The sequence below is a fragment of the Poecilia mexicana genome, unplaced genomic scaffold, assembly GCF_051168715.1.
Source record: "Poecilia mexicana isolate PSO_F unplaced genomic scaffold, ASM5116871v1 scaffold_10, whole genome shotgun sequence".
Taxonomy (NCBI): Eukaryota; Metazoa; Chordata; class Actinopteri; order Cyprinodontiformes; family Poeciliidae; genus Poecilia; species Poecilia mexicana.
The window spans coordinates 29,397,192-29,422,714 of record NW_028263379.1 but is presented as its reverse complement, the minus strand read 5'-3'; the positions used below and the strand labels follow the sequence as shown (position 1 = coordinate 29,422,714).

The 25,523-nt window shown below is 41.8% G+C and overlaps 1 protein-coding gene across 1 annotated transcript in view; it reads left to right on the top strand.

Annotated features, from left to right (window-relative positions):
* pigg (phosphatidylinositol glycan anchor biosynthesis class G (EMM blood group)) overlaps positions 1-6,301 on the top strand; it is an 89,209-nt gene extending 82,908 nt beyond the window's left edge. The window contains exon 13 of the mRNA XM_014969246.2: positions 516-6,301. Coding sequence (XP_014824732.2) covers positions 516-738 — 223 coding nt within the window. The 3' untranslated portion in view covers positions 739-6,301. The remainder of the gene's footprint in view (positions 1-515) is intronic.
* The last annotated feature ends 19,222 nt before the right edge of the window (positions 6,302-25,523 follow it).

Here is a 25,523-nt window from a genome sequence, read left to right as displayed (position 1 = left end):
AATGGAATTAAGAAAAAAAACTTTTATGTTTTTTTTTTTTGATGGAATGATTTTGACGTGGTTTTTCGACTTTTCGTCAAGCTGCAATGGAAACGTTTCTTGCATCAGACGAGTCACGTGATCAACTATGACGACGTATTGGGACCAGCAGATGGAGTGAATTTCAGCCAAACGGCTAAGAAAGTTTCTACAAAAAACCCCTAAAAATTTCAAATTCAAAATTTCATTTTCAAATATTTTGCCATGATTCTCCACTTGATATATGTATGAAACTTTATTAGAAATTGCTTTGGGTTCATTTCAAACATAATGGACACAGATTTGTTAAAACAAAAAAAAAGAAAGGGAGAACGTTGAAAAGTTTTAAAACACAAGAAGGAAGTAGGAGTAAAGGAGGGAAAGTAGCATAGAGAGAACACAAGTCAAGTCAGCAGTCTGCCACTAACCTGCAGAGAGAGAGAAAACGAAGCCCAGAAACCACAACCTCTCTGATTGGTCCTCTTCTCCCAACACAGGAGCCCGGTCACCGTCGGCCACGGCTGCTACTGCTTGGCCCTGCTGAGGTCGGTGCCGGCCGCCGCCTACGTCGTCCTGGTGACGGTCCTGCGCTACCACCTCTTCATCTGGAGCGTCTTCTCGCCTAAGCTGCTGTACGAGTCCATGCACCTGCTGCTGACCGCGGGAGTGTGTCTCGTCTTCATCACCATGGAGCAAAGTCCCGGCTCCAGTAAGTCCTAGTGGGAGGCGAGGCGGGGTCGGACACAGACCCCCTCAGGACTCCCTCAGACTGCCGCCATACAATCGACTCCCGCTCCTCATCTCCTCACGCTGTGTGAATAGATGTGCGCTCAGTAATATATTTAAATACTTTTCTGTTTCTAATAAATGGGGGTGGGAAGTGGTTGAGGATGAATAAAAATGTGATGTAACTTGTGGAAAGAGAAACACCTGTTTCCCTGAGAGATGTGCCGGACTTGGAGGTGCAGAATAAAAGCAGGCTGTCGGAGAACTTTGATGTTGTGTTTTCTGGGGGTAGCTGCGTGTGTTTATCTGTTTCCATGCCGACCTGCGTCCTCCAGGCTCGCCCCGCCTCAAAACGCTGTGCTCTCTGAAGTCGAGACCGTCGGTTCCCCCGGGGCTCCGGACGCTTCTTGATCAGAGGTGAGAGTAACGGCATCGAACACGACAGTTTTCCAGTTAAAGGATGTCGGGATTCGGGGTCCCTCTGCGTCCTTCACTCCCCAACACGGATACTGGATTATTAATCTAGCCAGATGTCCCACTGTGACGGACAGAAAGGGGTCCGCGGTGGATGCCTCTGTGTGTGCCGACTCGGGCCTAAAGGTGCCGAGGTGAGTGTGAGCGAGATGTCAGACGGCTCCAGCCTGCTTCCGCCTACTCGGAGCTCTAAAACCGGCTCTAATCGGGCAGTGCTAATGAAAATAGCTGCGTGGGAGGAACACAGGAGCGCAGAGTGGGAGTTTTAAACACACTGCAGTCATTTCTCTGTAGAAGTTTTTCTAATGTATCATGGATAATTGATTAATCTCCAGTTTTCTTTTTTTTTTTGTTTTTTTAATTATCATTATTCCATAAGTTGAGCTTTTTCGGTGGTAATTGTTTATGAAGCTCTCTTGGAGAGCAAACAGCTGTCAGGGTTACACTTCTTTCCAAAAGTATTTATTCATCCTAAGCTTTTCATTTTGTCACGTTAGAACCACAAACTTCAGTGTGTTTTATTGGGACCGTTTACTTGTATTCGGACAAAAGGTGAAACTTAGCTGTTGAGTTAATTCCTGCATATTTACACCACTGTGAATGGCAATGTTGATTAATGTGAACTGTCCTAATCAAATTAAATTAATTCTCCATTTTTATATGCAATAGACTAACTAGTTTTTCAAAAAATATCATTCAGATTACAAATGAAAAAGGTGTGGAAGATGTTTACCAAAAAGCAAAATGCTTCCAAATCCACGTTTTACACAGAGGGCAGTGCGTTCAGGGTGATGTGTAGTGTTAGAGATTACATCCATTCTCCTATCAACTAAAACTTTAAAACCATTTTGATCTCATCTGAGTACACCAATAATCAAGGTCACTATTCACCCAACATGTGTCACCCGGTTTGGGGTGCCACCAGGTTTTGGGTGCCATATGTTGGGTGAACTTTAGGGTTAACATCTTGTGTGTGGTTAACTCCCAGATTCTTCCACCTGAGCTCAGGATTTCTACTACACCTCCAGAGTCAACATGGCCCTCTTGACTGCTCTTCTAGTCTGGATTTTATTTTAGGATTTCACAGTTAAAGGGGGCTCAATATCAATGCTCTCCATCTGGACCAGACTTTAGAAACGGTTCTAGCCCAGGGCGCCACTGATTTTATTTATTTTTTTATTATTTTCTTTTTAATAAATGCATGTTTTGCGAACTTTGTACTTTATATAACACTCAATGGCTCATATCAGATGAGTTGTATTAATATTTTGGGATTTTTATGAATATAAACAATACGTATTTGAAAACTAGGACCAAAACTCTCTCCAGTTCAGACCCCCGCATCATTGTAAATCTGACCCTGCTCATAACTGTTCAGATATTTATTTGTTATACATTTTGGAAAGGCATATATGATATTCGTTCCATTTCATAGATATACATGTGTTGTTCTGTCTCATGAAAACCTTGAAGTTTGAGGCTTTAACATGACAAAATGGAAAAATGTTTAAATGGTACCAATACTTTTGCAAGTATTCTCAGTTATCGTCAACATCCAAAGGGGGGGAAAGGATCATTTTCTGCTTTATTTTTACGTTAATCATTTATCATTTATCATTTTTCTCTGTTTGTTTGCAAAATGAACCTGAGTTCTGACTTAGGAACTGAACCTTTTCACCGTGCGGTCTTTGTGTTCTGTCATGCTCACAAACGAGAGCCAAACTGGCCACCAAGGCGGCTTCGATCCAAAGCAGTGAGAGCAGCGGTGAAACGGTGACGCTCACCTTTATTCCACACACTGATCCAAGTTGCTCTCAAAGCTGCCTGAGTGACCCGGCCTCTCCCCGTCCTGGAACTGTGTGTATCATTTGAGTAATGAGAGCAGCTGCCGAGCCAAGGAGCAACACACGAAGCAGAAACTAAAACTATCTGAACTGTTATTTCTGTTGGCATCGCTGATGTGAAGGAACATCTGCGACTCCTTCACAGCGCCGCATTGATTACAACCTGCCAGCTCCGACATCTCCCCCCCTTTGAGGTCTGAACAGAAAAAATAAGGGAGAAGTAAGGGATCGAGCTGAAAAATGCAACAGTTTGCGGCGTTTTCATCTCCAGGCAGAGAAACCGATTGTTCCCACCCCTAATGCTTGTCACTTGGCTTGACGAGCCGCCTGCGTTGCGAAACAGCTTCTCGCCCGAGGCAGAGATCCCCGACACCCGGCGAGCCCGGCCCGCCACAGGCGTCGCGCCCGGGGGACGTTCGGTGCGTTTGCTCCTGCGCCGATTCCCGCCGTGTCCAGATGTAGCTCGGGCCTTTTGTTTTCACCGTGGCTCACCTTGACTGGGACTGACAGACTGAATGCAAATGCCCCCGAACACACAGCAGGATTTCCGCCGGAGTTCAGAGAGTCTGCGGCGGGAAGACGCGTTGCATATGGATCACTGCGGGTCGGGTCCTCTCCATCACAGGGAAAGGCACGTTCAGCTTGTGAGAGAGTCTGGGAGCTCAGAGTTAATTTGACCTTTTTCTAAACCGTCAGAATGCTACTGTCAAGTGCCTTTTCCGCTCTTTGGCTGAACGGGGAATCTCAGCCAGACTTCAAAGTCTGCCATAAATAGTTTATGAGCCAGATAATAATCTACATGACTCTGAGGATTAGTCTGTCAGTGCTCAGTATGCTCCACGTCTCTGTCCGACAAGCTCTGCATTGTCTTTACAAACTGAGCTGCTAACCCACACAGATGCTACGGAGTTCTCCTGAATGTGACGTTCGAGGACAACACCACCAGTCACATCAGTTACTATCATGGCAAATCATTAGCTAGTAGACTAAAGTGATAGAAAAACCAACAGTCATGATGAACAAACTGATGTCGAACAGAAAATGTTGTACATCCTGGTTATAGAGCATCTGAACAAAATGGGTTCCAGACATTGTTAAAGAGATCAAACTTTGATTAAAAACGTCATTGGAGACAGAAAAGTATCTAAAGAAATGCAGAAAACAATCAACTGCTTACTTAAAATCATCTCAGATGCTTGAGAAATCCAACCAAAACCAGAAAGACGTGGAAGAAAACAAACTACCATTCTGGTAGGATGAAGGGTGAGTCTGATCAGCCAACGATCAAAGAACATCTACTGTTACCTGTGAGTTGTGTAGCAGTAAGGATGCCTCTGTGAATCAAAGGTATCAGCAAGTAGCCCCAACAGAACCCCGTTGTTCAAAACCAAGAATGGACACGTTGGCAAAGATGTCGTTGTTTGCCCTGAAGAAAAAATGGGGCAGATGGTTTGTCCGACAACAATCTAATGCTAAATTTAAAGAGGCAGGAAACGGGGAAGAAGGGTTGCCGGGGCGTTGCGGTATAGTCAGGCAGGGAATGGTCAACAAAAGCCAACTGTTTAACGTTTGGACCAAACGTTGACCGAACATTCGCTGTGAAGAAAATACTTTTACTGTGATTTCTTTTAATTAGTTCTTACATCTTTTAAACCTTTATTGTTGAAGGAACGATGTCTCTACATGTTCATTGATCGTTGTTGTCATGCTTATCTACTGCACAGTAAGGGGTTCTTTATGCTAAAGAGGAAGTGGCTTCAGAAGTTTAGTGACCTCAAACACACCAGTAAGCCAGCAGCATCTTGGTTGCAGATGGAGGTTTTGTTAGCAGAACCGAATCTCCTCACTCTGGGGATTGGGTTAGCACAAGTGGCTAACCCAATCCCCAAACTTCAATCCAAAAGAAAACTTGTAGAGTGACATTAGAGATGCTGATTCTGAGATGAGAACAAAATATTGAGGGAAACTGTGGAACGGACAGCAGTCAGCCTGATCGTCATGGACTAGAACATGTTCAGTGTTTAAGTTTTCTTAAATTCTTCAAGCATTTTGCAGTAAATATTTGAGTTTGTAAGCCAAAATGCAGACACTGCGCTTTTTTTTAACCGCCTAATATTCATTTTTCCCATGTTTCTGTCAAGTGAGAGCAAACTTGATCAATTTTCCTTCACTATCGGAGTTTCCAATCCATTGGTGAACTTGTGAGTTTGTGTGTGTGAAAGTCAAAGCTGCAGCACGTAGTTAGAGTGTTATTTAAGTGTTGTTATTTAGAACACAGCTGCATTGATTTACTGCTGTGAGATATAAAAATGATTGTTGTTCCAGACTTCTCACAGGGTTTCTCTGCTGCTGAAGATGAATTATGCTGGATGGAGTAACATTCATCTGCATCTCATTAGTGTCCTTGCACTAAATGAAAAAGCCTCGGCTTCGTTTAATGGAGCCGAGCGGTTCTGTACGGAAGCTGAGAAAAAACGGGCAATAATGTTCTTGGGGATGGAGTTTGATCTTTATTTCAGTGGATTCTGTGTAAAAGGGGCTTTTCCGATCGACCCGGTCGTATTTATTTTCCAAAGAGCCACAATGACTGCAAAGTGAGGTTCGCCAATACGCTGAGCTCGCAGGCGGCAGACAGAAATCCTCAGCCCGGTGTTTTACAGACGGCCTCTCTTCCCTCTCGTCCCCCCAGCGGCTCGTCTGTAAGCCCCCGTCCGTCTGCAGCGGTGCAGGAAGCCTCGGATCTGACGGGGCTGACACTCTGTGTGTGTGAAATCGCTCCTGTGTATCTAAAATACCCAGCAGCCCGTGAAATGGATCGGAATAATTGTTTTGTTCACATGGCTGGAAGCTCTCACGCGTCACGGCGAACGTCTCGGCTTGTGCGTTGTTTCCTCCAGATTCCCTCCTCGGAGGAAGAAGCGTTTATTTTCGTGTTGTTAACCACCAGGGTTAGTTTAGTTTAGTTTCTTCAGGATCGCCCGGTGATGGTGTCAACTGTACCACAACAAGCATTTTTGCAAAGCACTCTTCTTCAATGAGCACACAAAATCATTCTCGCTTGATTTTTCTGTCATTTTAATAGAAACTATGCAACTCGAGCTGTTTGTGTTTCGTCTGTTGATTTGTTTCTGTTGGTTTTACGTGATCATCTCAAAGCCGATCTTTGTACCTACCTCCATGTCTGGGGATGAGTACCAGTTTTTCATTTGATGGAATAAAGGTGAATTATTTCTCTAAAATCATGTGTATGAAGTTCTTTTTCTCTTCCAGTTATTGAAATCGATCATTCTCAGCGGCATATACCTCGGGTCTCTTTGACTGATTTCTACCTCCTGGGAAAACGACGGACCCGATTTCAGCCGAACATCCTCGTCTTTTAGACGTTTTAATAAGAATCCGTCCATTTCCCTCAAGTGATCTCGGTGATTAGCCGGCCATTAAATTGCCTTTGGGCTCGGTACAGACTGGATGGGGGCCATCTGTCTTCAGGCCCGGCCCCGCTCTGTGAAGCGGGCGGCTGTGACGTTCGCAAAGTTTTCACCGGAGTGTCCTTCTGATTTGGTGAGACGGAACAAGACGCCGTCCCCCCCTGCCGTGTTTCAAAGAGCCGTAGTAGGAGGATGACAACTTAGCCATCATCCATTTTATCCACCCACTAAATAATCATTTTGTGCCTCCAGGAGCCGGGCAGCGTCAACAGAAGAACACATTCCACGCTTTTCTTGCTTCAGAGTTAGGAGTCTGTGCCAAAAAAATCCTCCAACGGGATGATGCACCAGAGATGTGCTTATTGTCCTGAAATGTGACACACAGAGCTGGATTCACTCGGTTTTAATAGGGGGAGTGTTTTTATGTTTCCCATAAATCCCTTTTTCTTTTTTCTTTTTTTCCCCCAACACAATCGGTTCCATCCTGAGGTCACTGTCGAAATCCGAGTGTGTGACTTTTTAAGAAACGTTATTTGTGGAGCCTCTCTAATGTACAGTATATAAGTTGAGCACAACCATCCATTTTCTCCACTCTCACAGTTTGGGGTCACTGCTTCCACCTTTCTTCCCGTCTCCATCCTTTACAGCCCTTTTCTGGAGTGTTTCTAAAAGCCTCCTCAGGCTTCAACCGAGACGATCCGTGATCCCTCCGGGCCGAGGCAGCGCCTCGCTAATGTAGTCACAGACCTTCAGCATCTTACCATCCTCTTAATTTACACACACAAAGAAAGAGCTTATCAGTATTTAATGTGACATTGGATGATTGTGAGGAGTAACAAACGATTTGTTTGGGGTTTTTTTCCCGTATACCTGATCGTCTTCCTATCTAAGGAACAGACCAGACAGGTCAAATACAGTTGTAGAGAAATCCTGAGCTTTGACTAGCCAGCAATGGGGAGCAGCGTGTTAGGATGGCGCACCCACCCCAACATGGCCATCCGTCTGCCGGGACAGGCTGCACTGAAAAAGGAAAACGGGCGACCTGAGTGAAGTTGCCCCCCCCCCAACTTCTTCAAATCAGACAAAATTGGTGTCAAACGTTTGTGCTGGTTTGTGCAGCAAAAATTTTCGTTTGTGCCGCTATCATTTTAAAGATATAAAGAAATGTTTCCAGAGGTCATCCAAGGTCAACCAACCCCCCACCTTCTTCAAATCAGACAAAATGGGTGTCAATCAACTCAGCTACGTTTGTGCTGATTTGTGCAGCAAAATGTTTTGTTTGTGCTGCTTTGGCTTTGAAGATATTAATGAAAGTGTAAAGGTCAACCAGAAATCCAACTTTCTTTATATCTTTAAAATGGTAGCGGCACAAATGAAGATTTTTGCTCCACAAACATAGCACTAACGTTTGACACCAATTCTGTTTGATTTCATAAAAGTGGGGGTGCTGGTTGACCTTTTGACCTTTACACTTTCATTAATATCTTCAAAGCCAAAGCAGCACAAACGAAAATTTTTGCTGCACAAACCAGCACAAACGTTTGACACCAATTTTGTCTGAGTTGAAGAAGGTGGGGGGGCCAACTTCACTCAGGTAAACGGGCGATCCAACTTGGAAATCAATTGAGCCCCAAGCCCTAACCCTGCTGCAACTAATAACATTAAGGTCATCCAAATAAATATATGAAGTTGTCATGTTGAATAAATGTAAATAGAGTAAATTTGACAAATTTAAATTTGATTACATGTAACAAATTATTTTTTTAGTTGGAGATCCATTCTCATTTTTTCAGTGTGGCTAAGGACAGCATTACTCAGAGAATGGGAGCTCCGTGGGAGCTACAGCGATCCACATCTCAGGTGGAGAAAATCTGCTGACAGGACAGCCACCAGCAGTAAGCGTCAAAAATCAGATTTTTACGGAAAGGAGTCCCGTATCCAGTTTGACACAGACCATGCAGGTGCAGTGATGGTCAGACTCTTAGCCATTGGGACCAAGTTTGTCAGCTTTAGGATGTTTTCAAACCTGTTAGTTTGCTGGTGGCTGTCCTGTCAGCAGATTTGCTTCGATTGGGGACAAAGGCTGAAACATTTAGTTACATTTTCAGCTTGTGCTGTTCGCTTTCACACTGAACTGAAACCTATTCTCCTCCTCGCCTGTGGTGGCGCTGCACCAAGAACCGCTGAAGGAAACGACATGAAACCCTCTGAAGAAGACACCGAGCGCAACTTGCTCCTCCTTCACAAACTGGAAACAAGAAATGAGTGACTGTTAGATTTCTCTTTTGTCTTTGCAAAAGATCATGAGCCATTTCTTTGACTATAGTTGGACTCTTGCTTTTGGCTAGGTTGGAATTACCCATGATGCCCTGTGCTACGGTCCTGTGCTTCTCTACGTCCCTGAGGTAGAGACACCGGCTATGGAAGACGTTTGCTTTGGTTAGTAAGTCATACTGTATGTGTGAACGTCACGCTGATTTATAGTGAAGAATGTGCAAAGCTGGTAGAGTCGTCACAAACTGGCAGCCATACACTGCAAAAACACAAAACCTTATCAAGTGTTTCTGGTCTAGTTTCTAGTGTAAATATTGAAAAAGGACAAAACAATCTTTTACTTTTTTCCCCCTAAGACATAAAATCTTGTATTAAATCAACAGTTCTAGTTCCACTAGCAGATTATTTCACTTATAACATGAGGAAATTGTCTTGTTAAAGGCGGAACTTCAACGTTTTAATATAAATATTAAGGATTTATTAACTTAAAACAAGCTCCTATATGTTGATGAAAGTGACTTGTTGGTTTTGTCTTATTTCAAGTGTACAACTGATCTAGGTTTACTTGCACTAGAAATTAAACCAAAAACAACTCGGTTAGATGTTGTGTTTTTGCAGTGTATGCAAGAGTTGTTTTACCAAAGTGGAACAAAAAAAAAGACATGCCAAACTTTTTAGATTTTTCATAATTTATCGCATAAAATCCAGTTTCTGCTCGTTACACGAAGGCCTGGCGTGAGGAGACAGACGCCTCGCTGTCTGCTGGCTAAAAAAAATAAAAACGATTTCAAGATGAAGCTCATCCTGCAGAACCCAGAGTCTGAAGCTGAGGAGATCGGAGTTCATAACCTGATCATCTCTTTCCCTCAGCCTTGTGATGGAGCTGCAGCTCCTCTATGAAAGGAAATACTTTATTTTCTATCCCCCGCCTGTTGCTGTGAACCCAAAAAAAAAAACAAAAAAAACGGCAAAAGTCATTTTTGGAAAGCAGTAAATCATATTTTCTGCTCATTTTGTTTTGCCGCTTTCAATATGTATCCTTTCATTCGTCTGCCCCGTCGCATTACGAGGAGCCGCTGTGATGCATCTAAACATCCTTGCTCACGTATCGAGTCGGTTTAAGAAGAAGAAGATGAAAAAAAAGCAGCTCTTACTGCATTATCCATCCCATCCCTGCTGAATTGTGAAGCTTTCTCGGCCCCGCTGCTGCTCCGGCATACAAATCATCGAAGGAGTGAGAGGAGAAAACTGGGAACAGACGAATCAAATGGTCTGAGCTCAGCTTGATGATTCCCAGTCTTAACTGGATCAGATGCAAAGATCACCAGAAAGACGGATCTCTGATCGGATCGAGTTGAGTTGACGTTTTCAGACTCAGGCCAGGAGGAAGAAGGGAGAGAATATTCCAGCTGACGCCCATAAAGTTTCTAGTTGTCTTTAAAGATGCATTTGAATCGCCATACATTTCCAATTGGTCAACAATTAATTCTGATTAATTTGGGGGGGGGGGGACAATAAGAATTATGTGGGCTAGTTACACAGTCTTCAGTATATAAAGGTTCATCCGCTAATATTTGGTCAAATTTCCGTGCGCAGCAGAGAAGCCGCGCTTCTGGTGAGCCGTTCTGCGTCATCTGCCAGATTTCTGGCCAGATATTTGATCACTCTCCTCTTCAGTTTAGAGGCGCGTATTTAAATTGGTCGATTTCCTGGCTCCGACTCAGCTTTTCACAGTTGATAAATTTTCCAGCAGAGTGGAGGTCAGGCCGAGGGCCGAGAGCGAAGCCGTGGCTGCATTTAGACGGATCTCCAGATTCTTCTACTTCACCGCAAATCGACAAAACAGACGGACGGCTGAAACTTGGATGTATTTTGATGTTCCAACACACGCATATAAAAATAAATAAATTGATTTTGGGATGAAAGTGTGACAGAATGGACATTAGAAATAATTACACCCCCCCCTGTTTTCTTACTTTGTTTACTTATTTATGTTTTTTGTTTTTTTTATGTTGACTGTGCTCTTAAGTTGCACGGCTCTTGCTGCGATGCGCTGTACTGCAGTTACAACGGTTCGCCACCAGGGGGCACATAGAGCACGGTGAGCAGCACTCCTGACTCAGCGAGCCAACGGCAATTTTAGCGCAGTAACGGCTGGTCAGCGGAGACGCTCACAGTCGCTCTTGTTTCTTAACAGATAAATGTCAATTAGCGCTGCTATTTGTGTTGACGGTCTCTTGTGGGGGAAGTGAGCTGGAGTGGAGTGGCGAGATACATGTGTGGAAGTTTTGAGTGAACAATTCTATGACTTATATTGTAAATATTTGTTTGTGAGGCGAGCCAACGGCAATTTTAGCGCAGTAACGGCTGATCAGCGGAGACTCTCACTGTCGCTCTTGTTTCTTAACAGCGTTCATCAAAATAAAAGAACCTACGAAAAACCACAGTGACTAGTTATTAAGTGTGCAACAAATAAAAACACGGCAATGTTAAGATGTGGAACAGTCCTGACATTAACCCTTTGGCAACTGTGGGTCTGTCCAAACAATTTGAAGGATCTCCATCAATTCTGAACAGAAGATGGATGAAATATTTAGACCTTATCAATGGTGGCAAAAAGCTGATGGCTTTTCTGCCACTCTGTAAGAGACTTTTGACCAAATGTTCTTTACGGTCATATTTAATCAATTGGAATTAAAGCTGGTATGGAACGATTAATCGTGATTAATCGAATATTCAAATGATCGACAACTAATTTAGTAATCCATTAATCATTAAGTGGAGTGCTGACTCAAAAAAAAAAGGCCAACTAGTGAAAGAACAACATACTTAGAGCAAAAGTAAAGACAAAACTGTACAAAAATATTTACACTCTTGAACTAGGAGATCTCAAGAGTTCACTGAAGGAATCCCGTTACTGCATTTTACACTGCAAAACCACAAAGTCTCAGTAAGTATTTTTGGTCTAGTCTGGGACAAACATCTCAGTAAACTTGAAATAAGACAAAACCAACTTTAAAATAACTTTTCAAAAAGACAGGAGTTTGTTTTAAGTCAATAATTCCCTGATATCCTTGGAAAATGTTCTAGTTCTACTGGTAGATTATTTAACAAGACATTTCTATCTTTTAAGGTAATCTGCCAATTAACTAGAACTTTTTCATCAATATTGACAAATTATTGTCTTAAAACGAGCTCTTATATCTTGCTGAAAAGCTACTTATAATTTAGTTTAATTTAATTTTAGTTTTGTCTTATCTCAGCTGTACTAGGAGATTTGCACTAGCAACTTGTGAAAAAATACTCTAAGATTTTGTGTTTTTACAGTTTAGGGAAAAACATTTATTTAACTGCTTAAAAGAGGAATTGAATCATTTGTTTATTTGCATCTTGTTAATTTATTTCTACACTGAGGTTGTCATATGAAAAATCTGCAGAATGGGCCTATTTCTCTATCCAATTAATCGTCAAAAATAATCGGTAGGATAATCGGTTACTAAAATAATCGCTAGTTACGGCCTTAATTAGAATATGCGTCCCGATGAGACTCAGTAGCATTTTTTCAAGTTACAACTTGTAAGCAGGTATTAAACATACTTTGTTTGCAGGACTCTCATATTTTTGTATTAAGTTTTTTATAGATCTAGCATAATATTCTAATTATTGACAAAAATTAACTTTTAAATAATATTGTAATTTGTCAAATATGGCACTAGAATGTACGTAGTTAATATATTTTAGCTGTTTGGTGTATAACACCTCCACACTGGGAAGAAAAAGATTCAACTGTAACAGAGAAGATTCACACTGATAAAGACTGTATGGAAACTTTTGACCAGCACTGCATTTACTATTATTAATCCATCCATTGTTCAAATCCTGCTATAAACTCTTAACAAATGACTCTTAGAAGAGCTTCAGAAATGTGTAGGAGTCTTGTAAACAAACCAGTGCAGTCTGAAATCAGAGTCGGTGTGTTTTTATTGTTTCCTGGAGCACACACCTGACTGCATGTTGAATCGTGTGTGTGTGTGTTTTAAGGGCCTGCGCTCCTCAGCAGCAGAGGTGAATTTGCGGACCTCATTCCAGCTCTGCTGCTGCAACTGCAGAAATAAAAGTGCAGCTTCACCTTGCGAGCTGGAACTCGCTCTCTCTCTCTCTCTCTCTCTCTCTCTCTCTCTCTCTCTCTCTCTCTCTCTCTCTCTCTCTCTCTCTTTCTCTCCCTCTCTGTGACAGCGATCTTACCTCAGCAGCAGTGGCGCTCACCTCTTCTGATGCTCCGGGATATGTCTGCTTAATGGCAGATAGCAGCCAGCCAAAGAGCTTTACTGCAAAGTTTGGAGTTGGCTCCCCTGTGGAAAAACACACACACACTCACAGCCACTGCAGGAAGCCGGTGATTGACGCACAGCTGACTGCGTGTAGCTGCGGCAGCTGCCACGGCTGCCCGGCTTTCTCCACACTGCCTGGTTGTTCCAGTGGGGGAAAGTAGCTCACCGGAGCTGCTCGGTGAGGAAGCCTGCGGGGGAATTTCAGGGCTGTTTGCATAAAGCATCAACCTGTCTAACCCACAACGCAATACTTCCGAGTCTTCCTGGACAATATTTACCCTGACGCAACACATTTAAGGCACTGGATCAGACTCATCCAGGGCTGCTGAGGTCGGAGGATAAACATGAAGATGTTAACACAGATTTCCACTGCATAGGTTTATTTTACAGTCAGAAAAACTTTCAGAAAAACTTTCCAGGAGTTTTAGCTTAAGAATGTATACCTCATTTTTTCCTAGCCGAATGCACAGAATAAAATTGATTCAGCTGCACTAGTAATACATAAGCTATTTAACCAATTCATATGCTGTATGACTCATATTATTGTGGACTCTGGCTGAAACACACAGGCTAAATCACATCCAATTAATCTAATATTTGATTAAGTTTTTTTTTTGTCCATTGGTTTAGTTATCAGCTCGTTACTCAACTGGTTGTTCATTTAAATTAGTTAGTTTTCTGGCATGGTCCAGAAGCACAGAATAAATTTTGAAAATGCTTGAGGTCAGTTAATGCTAGTCTGTTTCATCTTGTTTTAATATTTGGATATTTCCCCTGTTTGAAAAGTAAATTTTCTTAATGTAAGACCTTTACAGGCTCATTCAGTCAGGCTAGCCCAAACTAATTTTGGTCAGGCTAGTGGCTAGCCCATGTTAGCAGCTAGTCAAGCCAAGCTATCCCACGAAGTCAAACTAGCCCTAGCTAGCTTTGGTCAGGCAGAGTCAAGCCAGCCTTGGTTTGACCGCCAAGTTAGCCCAGGCTAACTGAATCTAGCTACTGAACATGTTAGCCTGTAAATGTGATCACGCTGCTGTTGACATGAACCGATTAGACTCAGCTGGAATAAATGGTAAAAATAAAATGAATAAAATTGAAATATGAATTCTCACTTAAATATTTTCCATATACCATATTTTCCGCACTATAAGACGCACCTAAAAACCTTCAATTTCCTCAAAAGCCGACAGTGCACCTTATAATCAGGTGCGCCTTATATATGGACCAATATTGAGCCACAACAGGTCTAGGAACTACCGTAAGCAGCCGCTGACTTAATTTTCGCCTGTAGAAGAAGAAGCGCGTGGTGCATGCTGGGATAGTTGTCAGAATTCTGGTTTGTAATCTATTAATAAAGTTTGACTGACCTATCTACCTACCGACTGTCTAGAATCAGGTCGTCTGCAGGTTATTTAGCACCAGGAGAAGGATGACTATCGTCCGGCCATGCCCCGGCCCAGTTGCGGAAGGCTCTCCTTGCCGAGTTGAACTGTTTTGTTGACATTCCCTTTAGTGCAGCTCCATCTAGTAGATGAATAATGTAACTCCAGCCTCTACTGTACAAGAAATAATTAAATATTTCCGTTTTATGTATTATTTGAGTCTGGAGGATCTTTTATTTTGAAAATCCTTTCACCGGATTCTCTCAGTTACTTGCGCACCAACGCTGAGCCCACAAGCATCAAAATGAGTAAGAAACAGATCAGATGTCTTTGGAAAGTTTCTTTTCAAAGGGGAAAAGGCCCAGAGAAGAGACAGGAGGATGGATTTATCCCGGACCGGTAGGTGAGTCAAACATTACAAGCCGCTCTGAGTAACATGCGGCGACCGGCTGCTAATGAGGCAATGAAGCTTCAAGCTGCTTCGCCACGTAGAGACCAAGCAGGCTGTGGATATAAGCAACACTTCGGGTGTCATTGCCTCCCATCACTCCCAGATGGGACCGTCTCCTTGCAGAGAAACAAACTCAGGGCTCCCGTTAGTCATTATCGTGAGTTAAAATTTTCACGAAAGTAAAATGTTCGTTTTTGTGGCGCATCTGTATCTTATTTTGAAGGGATATGTAAACGTTACCCAGTGTTGCGGTACTCGAGATCGATCTTGGCCTCGAGTCCGGTCTTAAGACCGTTTTCTGATGGTCTCGGTCTCGTCTGGGACTCGACTGCATTTGGTCTCGGTCTTGTCTCGGTCTCGGGCTCTGAGGACTTGGCATTTTATTTCAAGACCAGTCGAGACCGCAACTGTGAAAATATCACTAAACGTGCAGCAGACTGTCCAGTTTATTTGTTAACATCTTTGTTTTCAGTGGATGCAAAACGCACCAATTAAAATCCAAGCAACTACTTGTTTCTCCCCCTCCCCTCCCCACCTTTCACTGCACGCGGCGCTCCAGGACATGCGCAGTGGTTTTCTCTCAGCGGCAGAAAATGTTTGTCTAATCGTCAGTAATATAATAGCGCTGCATAAATAGTAAGAAATCCGATGGCCAGCGCTAACTCAGCAGCGCTTCGCTTTCAGAGACGATGGGGACAACGTCTAAGTATTTTCGTCACTTAGAAAAGTAGCTCAAAGAAGGTAAGCTCCGTTAACGTGATGTTAGCAAAGCTAGCTGTACAGAGACGCATAAGAATTTGTGATGAAAAAAAGTCACTCACTGTCTGAATTATTGTGCGGAGATGTTGACTGACTTGTCGCATATATAGGACAACGCTATGTCCAAAAGTCTGCAATATAGTGATGTGACATTCAGAAACAGTCGATTCTTCTCCACGGGTCTTTATTTATTAGATAGGACTGGAGTGTCACTCTATCAGATTACCATACACTGTCAGAATAGCATACGTGCAGTGAGTACCATGCCTGCGCATGCGCATTAAGAAGTCCGACCGTCAGAGGAGTTGTCAGTTCAGCATATGCAACAAGTTATGACGAAAATAAGTCATTAAATTGTTTATAATATGACATAATATGATAACTAGATAGATATACATGCATTGTCGTGGTTTCAAAGTGTATTTAAAGTAGGTCTGGCTGCAGCTGGATGCCATACAACTGTTAATAACCAAGTGTATGATGATCTACGTCATGATTCTATGTTGCTGATTAAATAAAATCATATGGTAATGACAGCGTATGCATGTCTGAGCTAAGCGTACGACTATCTGACAACGTATGCTGATCTGACAGAACACCGTGAGTTCGTGTTAAGTGTATGACGATCTGACCTGACAGAACACCCATTTTTTTTCCTAGTATTGCTCTATGTACATTGCATCATTATTTAATTATGTACGTTGATATTTAAATTAACAAATAACTAAAACACAAGAACGAAAGAGCACGCAGAGCATGCACATTGCTCTTTGTTTTTGTTCAAAGTGTCAGCTGTAATGTCTGCCATGGTGTCAGACTACCTGGCTTCATGTACTGGGATAGAGAGTGAAAACAGTCACGATGAGCGCCTTCTGTTTGGTTACTTCTTGCTTATTGCTCCTTGGTCAGTGTTCATAGTTGAGTGTTATTTACCATCAGGGCATTGCCTCAATTGCTATGTTTAATGGTGCAGACAGTGGTGGATTCTTATATGAGCAATATGGGCAAATTCCCAGGGTGTTATGTTTTTAGGGTGGCACGAGACCATCACACATTGTAACACAGAAATGGAATATTCAATATTGGTAAAATGTATTAAGTATTTAATATCTAGGTGTTTTTATGGGAATATGGATCTTTCAGATTATTCTGAGAAGCAATTTCGATCATATTTTACATTTTATTGTGTCATGTAGCACGGCCGCTGGTCTTGGTCTTGACTCGGTCTCGACTTTCCTCGGTCTTGGTCTTGACTTGGTCTCGGACCCTAAAAGTCTTGGTCTTGTCTCGGTCTCGATACACTCTGGTCTTGGTCTTGTCTTGGTCTCGGTTTAGGTGGTCTTGAACACAACACTGATATTAGAGAAATCGTTCCCTGCGACAGATCTCTTTTGACGGGTCCAGTGGTTTAATGCCGCTATCATCAGAGCAGAGATGGTGCTTTCAGACTCAAGGTTCTCGGTTTCACTTTGAGACTAGAGAAATCGTTCCCTATGACAGATTTCTTTTGATGGCTCCATTCTTCTAATGCCGCTGTCATTAGAGTGGAGGCTGATCTTTTAGACTTCCCAGCCAGGGAAGGGCTGAAAAGGTAAGAGTCAAATTCATCGTACTCGATGGACTCATCCCTATAGCTACTAGTATCAAACGTCACCCCAGGAAGTAGCGTATTACAAAGCTTCCTCACTCCTTTGGTGACCAAATAGCCTGCGCCAAAGGTAATCGGGAAAAACATGGTGGTGAATGCAATCTTCTCCATTGTCAAAATATTCGTCAAACACGGTGCTAACAATCAAAGAGATGCTTGGATATAACCTCCTGTTTTGAGATCCAAGCATTCATAACCTCAGATGTTCTTTGATCTATGTCATAGATCAAAGAACTATGACGTAGTTCTTTGGTAAACCAGTTGGTTTACCAGTAAACCAGTTGGTTTACCAGTAAACCAACTGGTAAACTCATAGCTACAATGAGTCTCTGTAGTTCTGGGGAATATCTTGCTTCTGATCGTTGCTATGGAAACGGTCAAATCAGTTCTGCATGACTCAAACTATTAACTCTTTACAACTGCGTCATTTAATCATTCGAGGCGCCATGACGGACTTCAGAAGGGTATATTTCAGGACGCTAGGGATTAAAACGTGGATTTTAATGGTTAAATATTAAGTTTAGATTGACAATGGTATATTAAAACCATTAATTTAAGTAGGGTTTTTCATCATTCTACCAGGTTTAAAATTTTTAATCATACTTGACTTAAAAATATCTTAAAAGTAAAATTAGATGCAACTTACAAACATTTGCTGCTACTGCTGTTGTAAATTGTGACAAGAAATTTTGCCTGCTTGGAGAAGAGCTACAAAGAAATAATTTTGGTTTAATAATTTTACACGTTAGCATAAAAACAGAATAAAGAATGATCCCATAGAAATTATGCTGCTGCTCCATATTTGATGGGTTGTAAACGACCCACTCGAACACATTTGTTCTGTACGTAAACAATAGACAGAACGTAATGTCTTCCAGCTTTTTCTGTGTAACTGAGAGCTTGACACCAACAGCAGCACAGCATCAGCAGCTCACATTGCTGATAGCTGGGAAGGAGATAAATGAGTCCATTTCTATGCTTTCCTGTAAACTGGTTGTGAGTCTGTTGGTATTTAACTTTTCTTGTATTTTAACTATTAAACCAACTGGTAAACAAATGTTTATATCTGTTTTTAAAAGAATAGTAGCTTCTCTCTTATGTCTCCATCAGATGAGCAGCATTAGCAGCTTTTGGTGAATATTAATAATAATTAGATTGTTCTTGAATACGATTCAGGATTTAAAATGAACTGATGAAGATGGTCTATGTGGAGAGATGTCTGTGGTTCCCTTCTGGACCTGTTACCCCATCAACCCGATGTGGAAAACTAGCTGGGCAAATGCCTTTCCATACAATTCAGCTTGATTCTCATCTCCCTTTAGTGCTCTGTCTGAGATTTCTCCAATTGACCTCAGTTTCTCTGATAGGATTTCAACCGGGCCAATGGGCAAACAGAAGAAGTTGTGAATGATGAAATCGATTTCCTGGGCTCCTTTAGGGTTATAACCTGCTTGTAGTTTCGTTCACTGACTCCGCAGTGCATAAAGTCTTTCAGTCTGTGTTGGCCACTTTTCCAAGCATTGAGAAAATAAAGTCGGACCAAGAAGAACGTTTAAGACATTTTATTGCTGGTAAAGATGCCATTTGCCTTGGCATTTCTATTTTAGGATGGTTTGTATTTTCCGGTAAGTTTCATTGCGTAGATTCCTTCATGATCGAGCTGGTACAATTTATACGTCACGGCCAAACGCCAGCAATTGGGTATTGTAATCTAATTCTTTGAAACTTGAAGTTTACACCTCCATTAAACAATCATTTCTCAATAGCCGAGGGTCTAGACCCCGTGAATGAAGCAAAGCGTAAATCAAGGAGCTGGTTTTTTCCAGGCTAGTGGGACACAACAGATAGAAATTGATCTTAAGTATGTGTGCATCGATGCATATCTTTGTCAGTGACTCTTGGGACACTGAACAACAAAAACCTCCAACAACCAACCATGGTAACTGCGGCCATCAGACAGCAGACATAGATGCCAGAGAACATTGGTGTGGTTTGTTTTGAGTTTTAGCTGAAATTGTGATCTGTGGAATTTCTAACCGTTTCAGAAAAACATTTGTTCTGGTTCTGGTGCAACGTATAAAAGAAAAAAAGACAAGCAGCACAACACTTACTTCAAGATATTTATTGTTATATCACTAAATACAACAATCATTTAGTTGTTGTATTTAGTGATACAACACTAAATACAATACTTCAAATATCTTAAAATACTTCAAGATATTTGAACTGGACCAATGTTTGACGTGTTGTATACTGTACCCCTTTCTGCTTTGAGATGATCTCTCTCTTTTTATTTTATGTAAACAAGGACAAAGATGACAGTGATACAACAATAAATATCTTGAAGTATTTCAAGATATTTGAAATACAAAACAAGCGAGCAGAAGTTTTCTTAACTACATGACTAAGAATATTTTCATTTTTCACATATATATTTATATTTATATATACTCATGTATTTGATCTCATTAATCACAATGTCATGGAAAACACCAATTATTTTCTAAATCTTGAATTATGTAGCCCAGCATCAGTTTTTGATTAAGAAAAAAAAAACAGTCAATAAACAATCAGCGTTTTGGAGATTTTGCATTTCAGTGGATTATTTTGGTCCAATAACGAGCTCTTGAGATGTTTTTAGTATATTCACTGTTCCTGTCATTTACTCATATTTCCTCTCTCTAACCATAGAAACCTAATTTGAACTTTTCCAAGTGAGGATTCGTATCTACCGTAGCAAAACCAAACATCCCTTTTATCTGGTACTTAACACTTCCCTAGAGCCTCCAGCTACGTCTTTCACCTCCATCCCTCTGTTTTACTGCATTTTAACCACCTGTCTACCTTACTCTCTCCCACACAACAACTCATGACGTTTCAGCAGATTTTCATTCCTTAAGACTACAAGGCCTTCTTCCTCTGCATCCTGCCTGGATAAGATGCTTTAACATCATTGGAAAAGATTCCCTTTGTCAGTAAAGTTTGCAAAAAAAAACATTTTTTTCTGACAGTTCTTGGTTAGTTCAATTGCAAACTGGTGAAAAAAAAAGGTCAGAAATATTTCAAGGAACAAGATGAAAAACTAGAGGAATTAAAAGGAAAAGGAAGAAATCAAGTTTAGAGAGAGTTGATTTGAGTAAAAGTGTTGGGACGATAAAAGGTTTGGAGATGACAGAGATAAAGAACTGGTGGAGACGTGAGTCACTGTGGGTCTGAAACTGAATCTGTTATGATCCCAACCAGTGGAAGGTGTGGGAGGAAAGTTTCTCATTAGTGATCCAGCTACAGTGTTGAAGACCTAGCAACAGGGGCACTGAAGAAACTAACTTTGACTAACGGTGGTATGACATGAACAATTTGCATACATAGCAATAATAATATTACCGTGTTTTCCGCACTATAAGGCACACATAAAAACCTTCAATTTCCTCAAAAGCCGACACCGTCTAGCAACTACGGTGAGCAGCCGCCGACTTCGTTTTCGCCCGTAGAAGAAGAAGCGTGCGGTGCATGCTGGGATAGTTGTCAGAACGCTGGTTTGTTAATAAAGTTTGACTGACCTATCTACCCATAGACATAATATAAGAATAGACGCCTCATGGACCGCTCTAGCCTATTGTCGCTGACGAGATTTAGGGCGGCCATCTTGGCGACCGCTCCAAGATGGCCGCCGTATTTCAGGCGCCAGAGCAGCCAATGGGGGGTCTACTCTTATAATAGTGCGGAAAATGCGGTACTCAAGTAAAAGACAAAGGTACAGTGCAGTCAAATACTTTTCTTTACCAAAACGTTACTCAATGTAACAAGTACTACACACTTTTGAACATAAACAACATCAGTAGCCTAAGCATATATATATATATATATATATATATACACACACATATATATATATATATATATATATATATATATATATATATATATATATATATATATATATATATATATATATATATTTTCCCTCCTCACCCTCCGCGGGTGGTGTCTTTCATCCTCTGAGCTCGGGTCCTCCACCAGAGGCCTGGGAGCTTGAGGGTTCCTCCAGTATCTTGGCTGTGCCTAGAACTGCACATTTCTGGACTGCGATGTCTGATGTTGTTCCTGTTATCTGTTTTATCCACTGCTCCAGTTTGGGGGTGACTGCCCCAAGGGCCCCGACTGTGGTCTTCACCTTCCAGGTCTTTCCCAGTTCCTCTCTGAGGCCCTGGTATTTCTCCAGTTTCTCGTGCTCCTTTCTCCTGATGTTGTAATAACTTGGTATTACTACATCCACCACAACGGCTTTCCTCTGTTGTTTATCCACCACCACAATGTCCGGTTGAAGACATTGATTGAAAGTGGAAAAATCTCATTGTTTTTAGAAAAATTGTAGATGTTTTGTTTACTAACCTTTGGTCAACAGGACGGTCCTCAGTCTGTTCAGGTTGGAGCATAAAGAGAGGGATTTATGAAAATTCCACAGCATGACGCATCCTTCACCATGCAGTGGAGCATGAGTTGATTTTTCATATATTTATCCAACAAATCCACCTGGAGAGACTCAGTCTTAGTCTCGTTTGATATTGTTCCAGTTAATGAAAGCTGAATTTTTTTTTTTAAAGTTTTCCCACATTTATTGGCACCCAAAGTGCCAATAAATGTGTCCACCTCCCGTCTATATAAAGACTTGAAATAAGGGACAGAAGGTCCTCTTGTTAAAACCGGTTAGGCGGCAAAATTGAGGAAGATCGAGAAGAATAAGAACAAAGCCTCCAAAAGAATCTTCTTCAGAAAACCACAGCGATTACAAGACGCCTCACTGACCAGTCAAACCAGAATACATAAATGTCCATCAAGAGGAAGAACGATTCACCAGACATCATGTGTGGACCCGAAAAGAACAAGATGAAAAATTCAAGCACAGAAAGTCTGTAGCGTCTGGAGGTGCGTTTAACTTTCAAACTGAAGGGAGTGATGGGAAGAACTCAGAGCAGACTTCGGTAAGCAGCTGGGGTTTTTTATGCTCAGTGTGGCTGAACCTAGATTTAAAAATATATGGAGCTCTAAAGCGTGTGGAGTCTCCTCAGATAAACACCCAGCAGGGGAAACCAAGGGCTGACCAACAGCGGCACATCATCAGTTCACCCACAGTCAGTAAGTGGCGTTGAACTCTTTCACTTTTTGTCACATTACAGCAACGATCTCTGAATGCGTCTCATGGAGGCAGCACAAAGAAGTGGAAAATTTTTAACGTGAAAGAAAAAACTGAGAAGGTTTATTGAAATAAAACAAAAGACATGTACATGTATTTAAGACTTTTTAAGGATACCCTGTGGAGGGAGAGAGATGCAGTGGGATGGTTTGATCAAAGGATAACCATGTGTTAAGATGGTGTAGTTAAAGTACAAACCCGTCTCAACCTGGGATTCTGTGGTAAAACTTGATATCTGATCCTCACAGACGGCCGTCATCCAGTCTGAGTTTGACCTGCTGGTGGATCTTCAAAGCTACAGTTCCTGACTTTTGGGGAGCAAATAAAAACGCACATCCAATTTTTCAGATTTATTTTTGTAAAAGAACAAAACCAAATGAAAGACCACATATCGACTTTTTCCAACTTAATCTTTTACTTTTCCATTTGTTCGTCATGTAAAACCAGCATATGATGAAGCTTGTGGTTGCAATGTGGGGAAGTTCAGTCGATGCGCACTTTTTCTAGTGTGTTTCCCTGACATCACTGCATCTCTAAAAACAAATTTGTGAAATATCGATAAAAAAATTAAAGAATGAATATGCTTCATATTAACAAAACAGTTCTATAGGAAAACCAGAGCCTGTCACAGGAAAAGGCCTCAGGGCCACATGCCGCATGATGAGTGAGTTTGTTCTGAACATAAACGCCGTTTCTCCAGAATTGCCGTCCTGTGAATTTAAAGTGTCCGCTCTGGTGCCAAAGTGGCGATGCAGTGAATAATAGGATTCAGAAGGCTTTCAGAATATTAAAGTCCTCTAAGCTGTTCGTCACAAACCGCACAGTTTGTCAGTGAAGGGGATCAGCACGAGCGATGAAATGTTCTTTATGTGCTGCTTCCAAAGCATAAATTCATCTGGCTTGCTTCAGCACATGTGGCAGACGATGCTGTAAACCAGTTTATCTCACCAAGGGTTACATACTTTTTATTAATCGAACTCCGACTTTTACAGCTGCATTAATCTTGATTCAGTTTTAGCAGATTGTGTAATACTTACAAGGAAAATTTCACTGTGAATTAAAAGTGAGTATTTCTGACAGGCAGACCTGGAAATCACTCCATAGTTCTCCAGCTAAAATGTGGTGATGCCATTGTCTTGATTCTCATCTCCATTCACTACTTCGTCTAGGATTTCTCTCATTGACTTTGCGCTTGATAATCTGGCAGCTTTGAATCTTGAGGTAATCAGCTATTTTTGTGTCAAAACAAAGCCCGGCGCTGGCTCCTAAAAGCCACTGGAGCTCTTCCAGACACAACTTTCCCTGGAAGCAGAACACAGGAAGTGGGTATGCTTCTAATGAAAGGCTTTTAGGGGATATTGATTTTTGTTCTATAAGTATATAGCCAACAGCTTTGACCTTGAAACACATCGGGATGGACATGCAGACGGAGGAGAGGAGGGATAATAAAAGACGTGAGCTCATCAGAACCGGGTTTTCCTTATTTAACCCCGTCTCTGTCTGCGCGTGACCACCAGCACCGTGACATTCAGAGGTTACGACACGCACTAACGAGCGAGCTGCCTAAACAGGTCTCAGGTGGCACGAGAGACATATTTGATCTCACTTCCTGGTCTCAGCCCCTCCCGGGTCCCCTAACGCCGCTGCGCGCACATCATTCATCCACATATCTGCAGTGTAATCACTTGCGCAAAGAGCCTCTCTTATAATTCTTCAGAGTGAGGAACACAGAGATGCAAGTCAGCGTTTTTCCCCCACACACACTGTGTGACCGGAGCTGGAGGCTGTCATTACACTAATGCAGCTCTGCTATCCAACAAAGGATCAGCCACCAAAGAGGAGGAGGAAGGTAGGGGGGAAGCCCCCCTCTGGACCGTAGACAGTACAGATCTTATGATAATGGACTGCCCTACATTACAACCTGACATGCCTGGGCTTTTCTTAAAATGTGCAATTACTCCTCATTATGCGTCCAAATCGGCACGGCTCGTCATCATGCAGAAAGGAAATGATGTCTTCAAAGGCAATGAAAGTGAACTTCACCTCAAACATGAATCTACACTCCAAATTTCAAATGATTGCATTAGGATTTTTAAGTGCTACACCGATACATGATTGTGACAAGGACGTGTTTAACAAATCCAAATTTAAAAGATGTGGTGTATTGTCTCTGATATCCCTAAAACTGGTTAGCATTAAATAAAGAAATGAGACTATAGAAAAACAGTATGTCTTCAGTCAGGCTTCTTCAAATTACAGGAGATCCTTCCTTCCTTCATTATCTCTTTAATTAAGTGAGTTACAACATTTAATTTCCCTTTGGGATCAATAAAGGTTTTTTTAATTGAATTGAATAAAATCCAGTTCAGCCCAGTGCCTCCAGGACATTCATCTGATTAGTAATAGAGTCCAGCTGTGTGTAACTAATGCTGCTCTCCACTTTGTACTGAGAACTGGGAAATTCTAACTTCTCAGTCGGAAAAATCAACTGGAACACCCTCCGAAGTCGGATTTACCACTGGGAAATGGGACAACCACCTCCGGGTTAGGACTTGGCATTTCAATATGACCGTTCCTCCTCGCATCAACGGCAGGAAGCTGCGGAGGAAACATGTTTGTTTTACAAGACACACAGGTAAGAATGTGTTGAAAATTAACGTTACATGTAGGATCTGCAACTCTAACTTGAACAAATTAAAAGTGATGCTAGCTTGTCTGAAGTAAAGCTTAAAATGTTTGTTAGCTTGCGAACAATGTTTATGGGCGTCGCCATGTTGAAACTGACATCTTCACGAGAGTGCTGTTACCTTGGGTCTGACGTCACATCCGCTTTGCTACTTCCCAGGCAACGGAACATTAACATTAATCTCATGATAGGAAATGTTTCATTTTGGCATAATAAGCCACACAGAGACCACAGCAAGCATGAACTACAAGGTGTTCTGATCAGATAAGTTAACCAATTGGGTAAGTCACCAGTCTTTCACCCAGGAGACC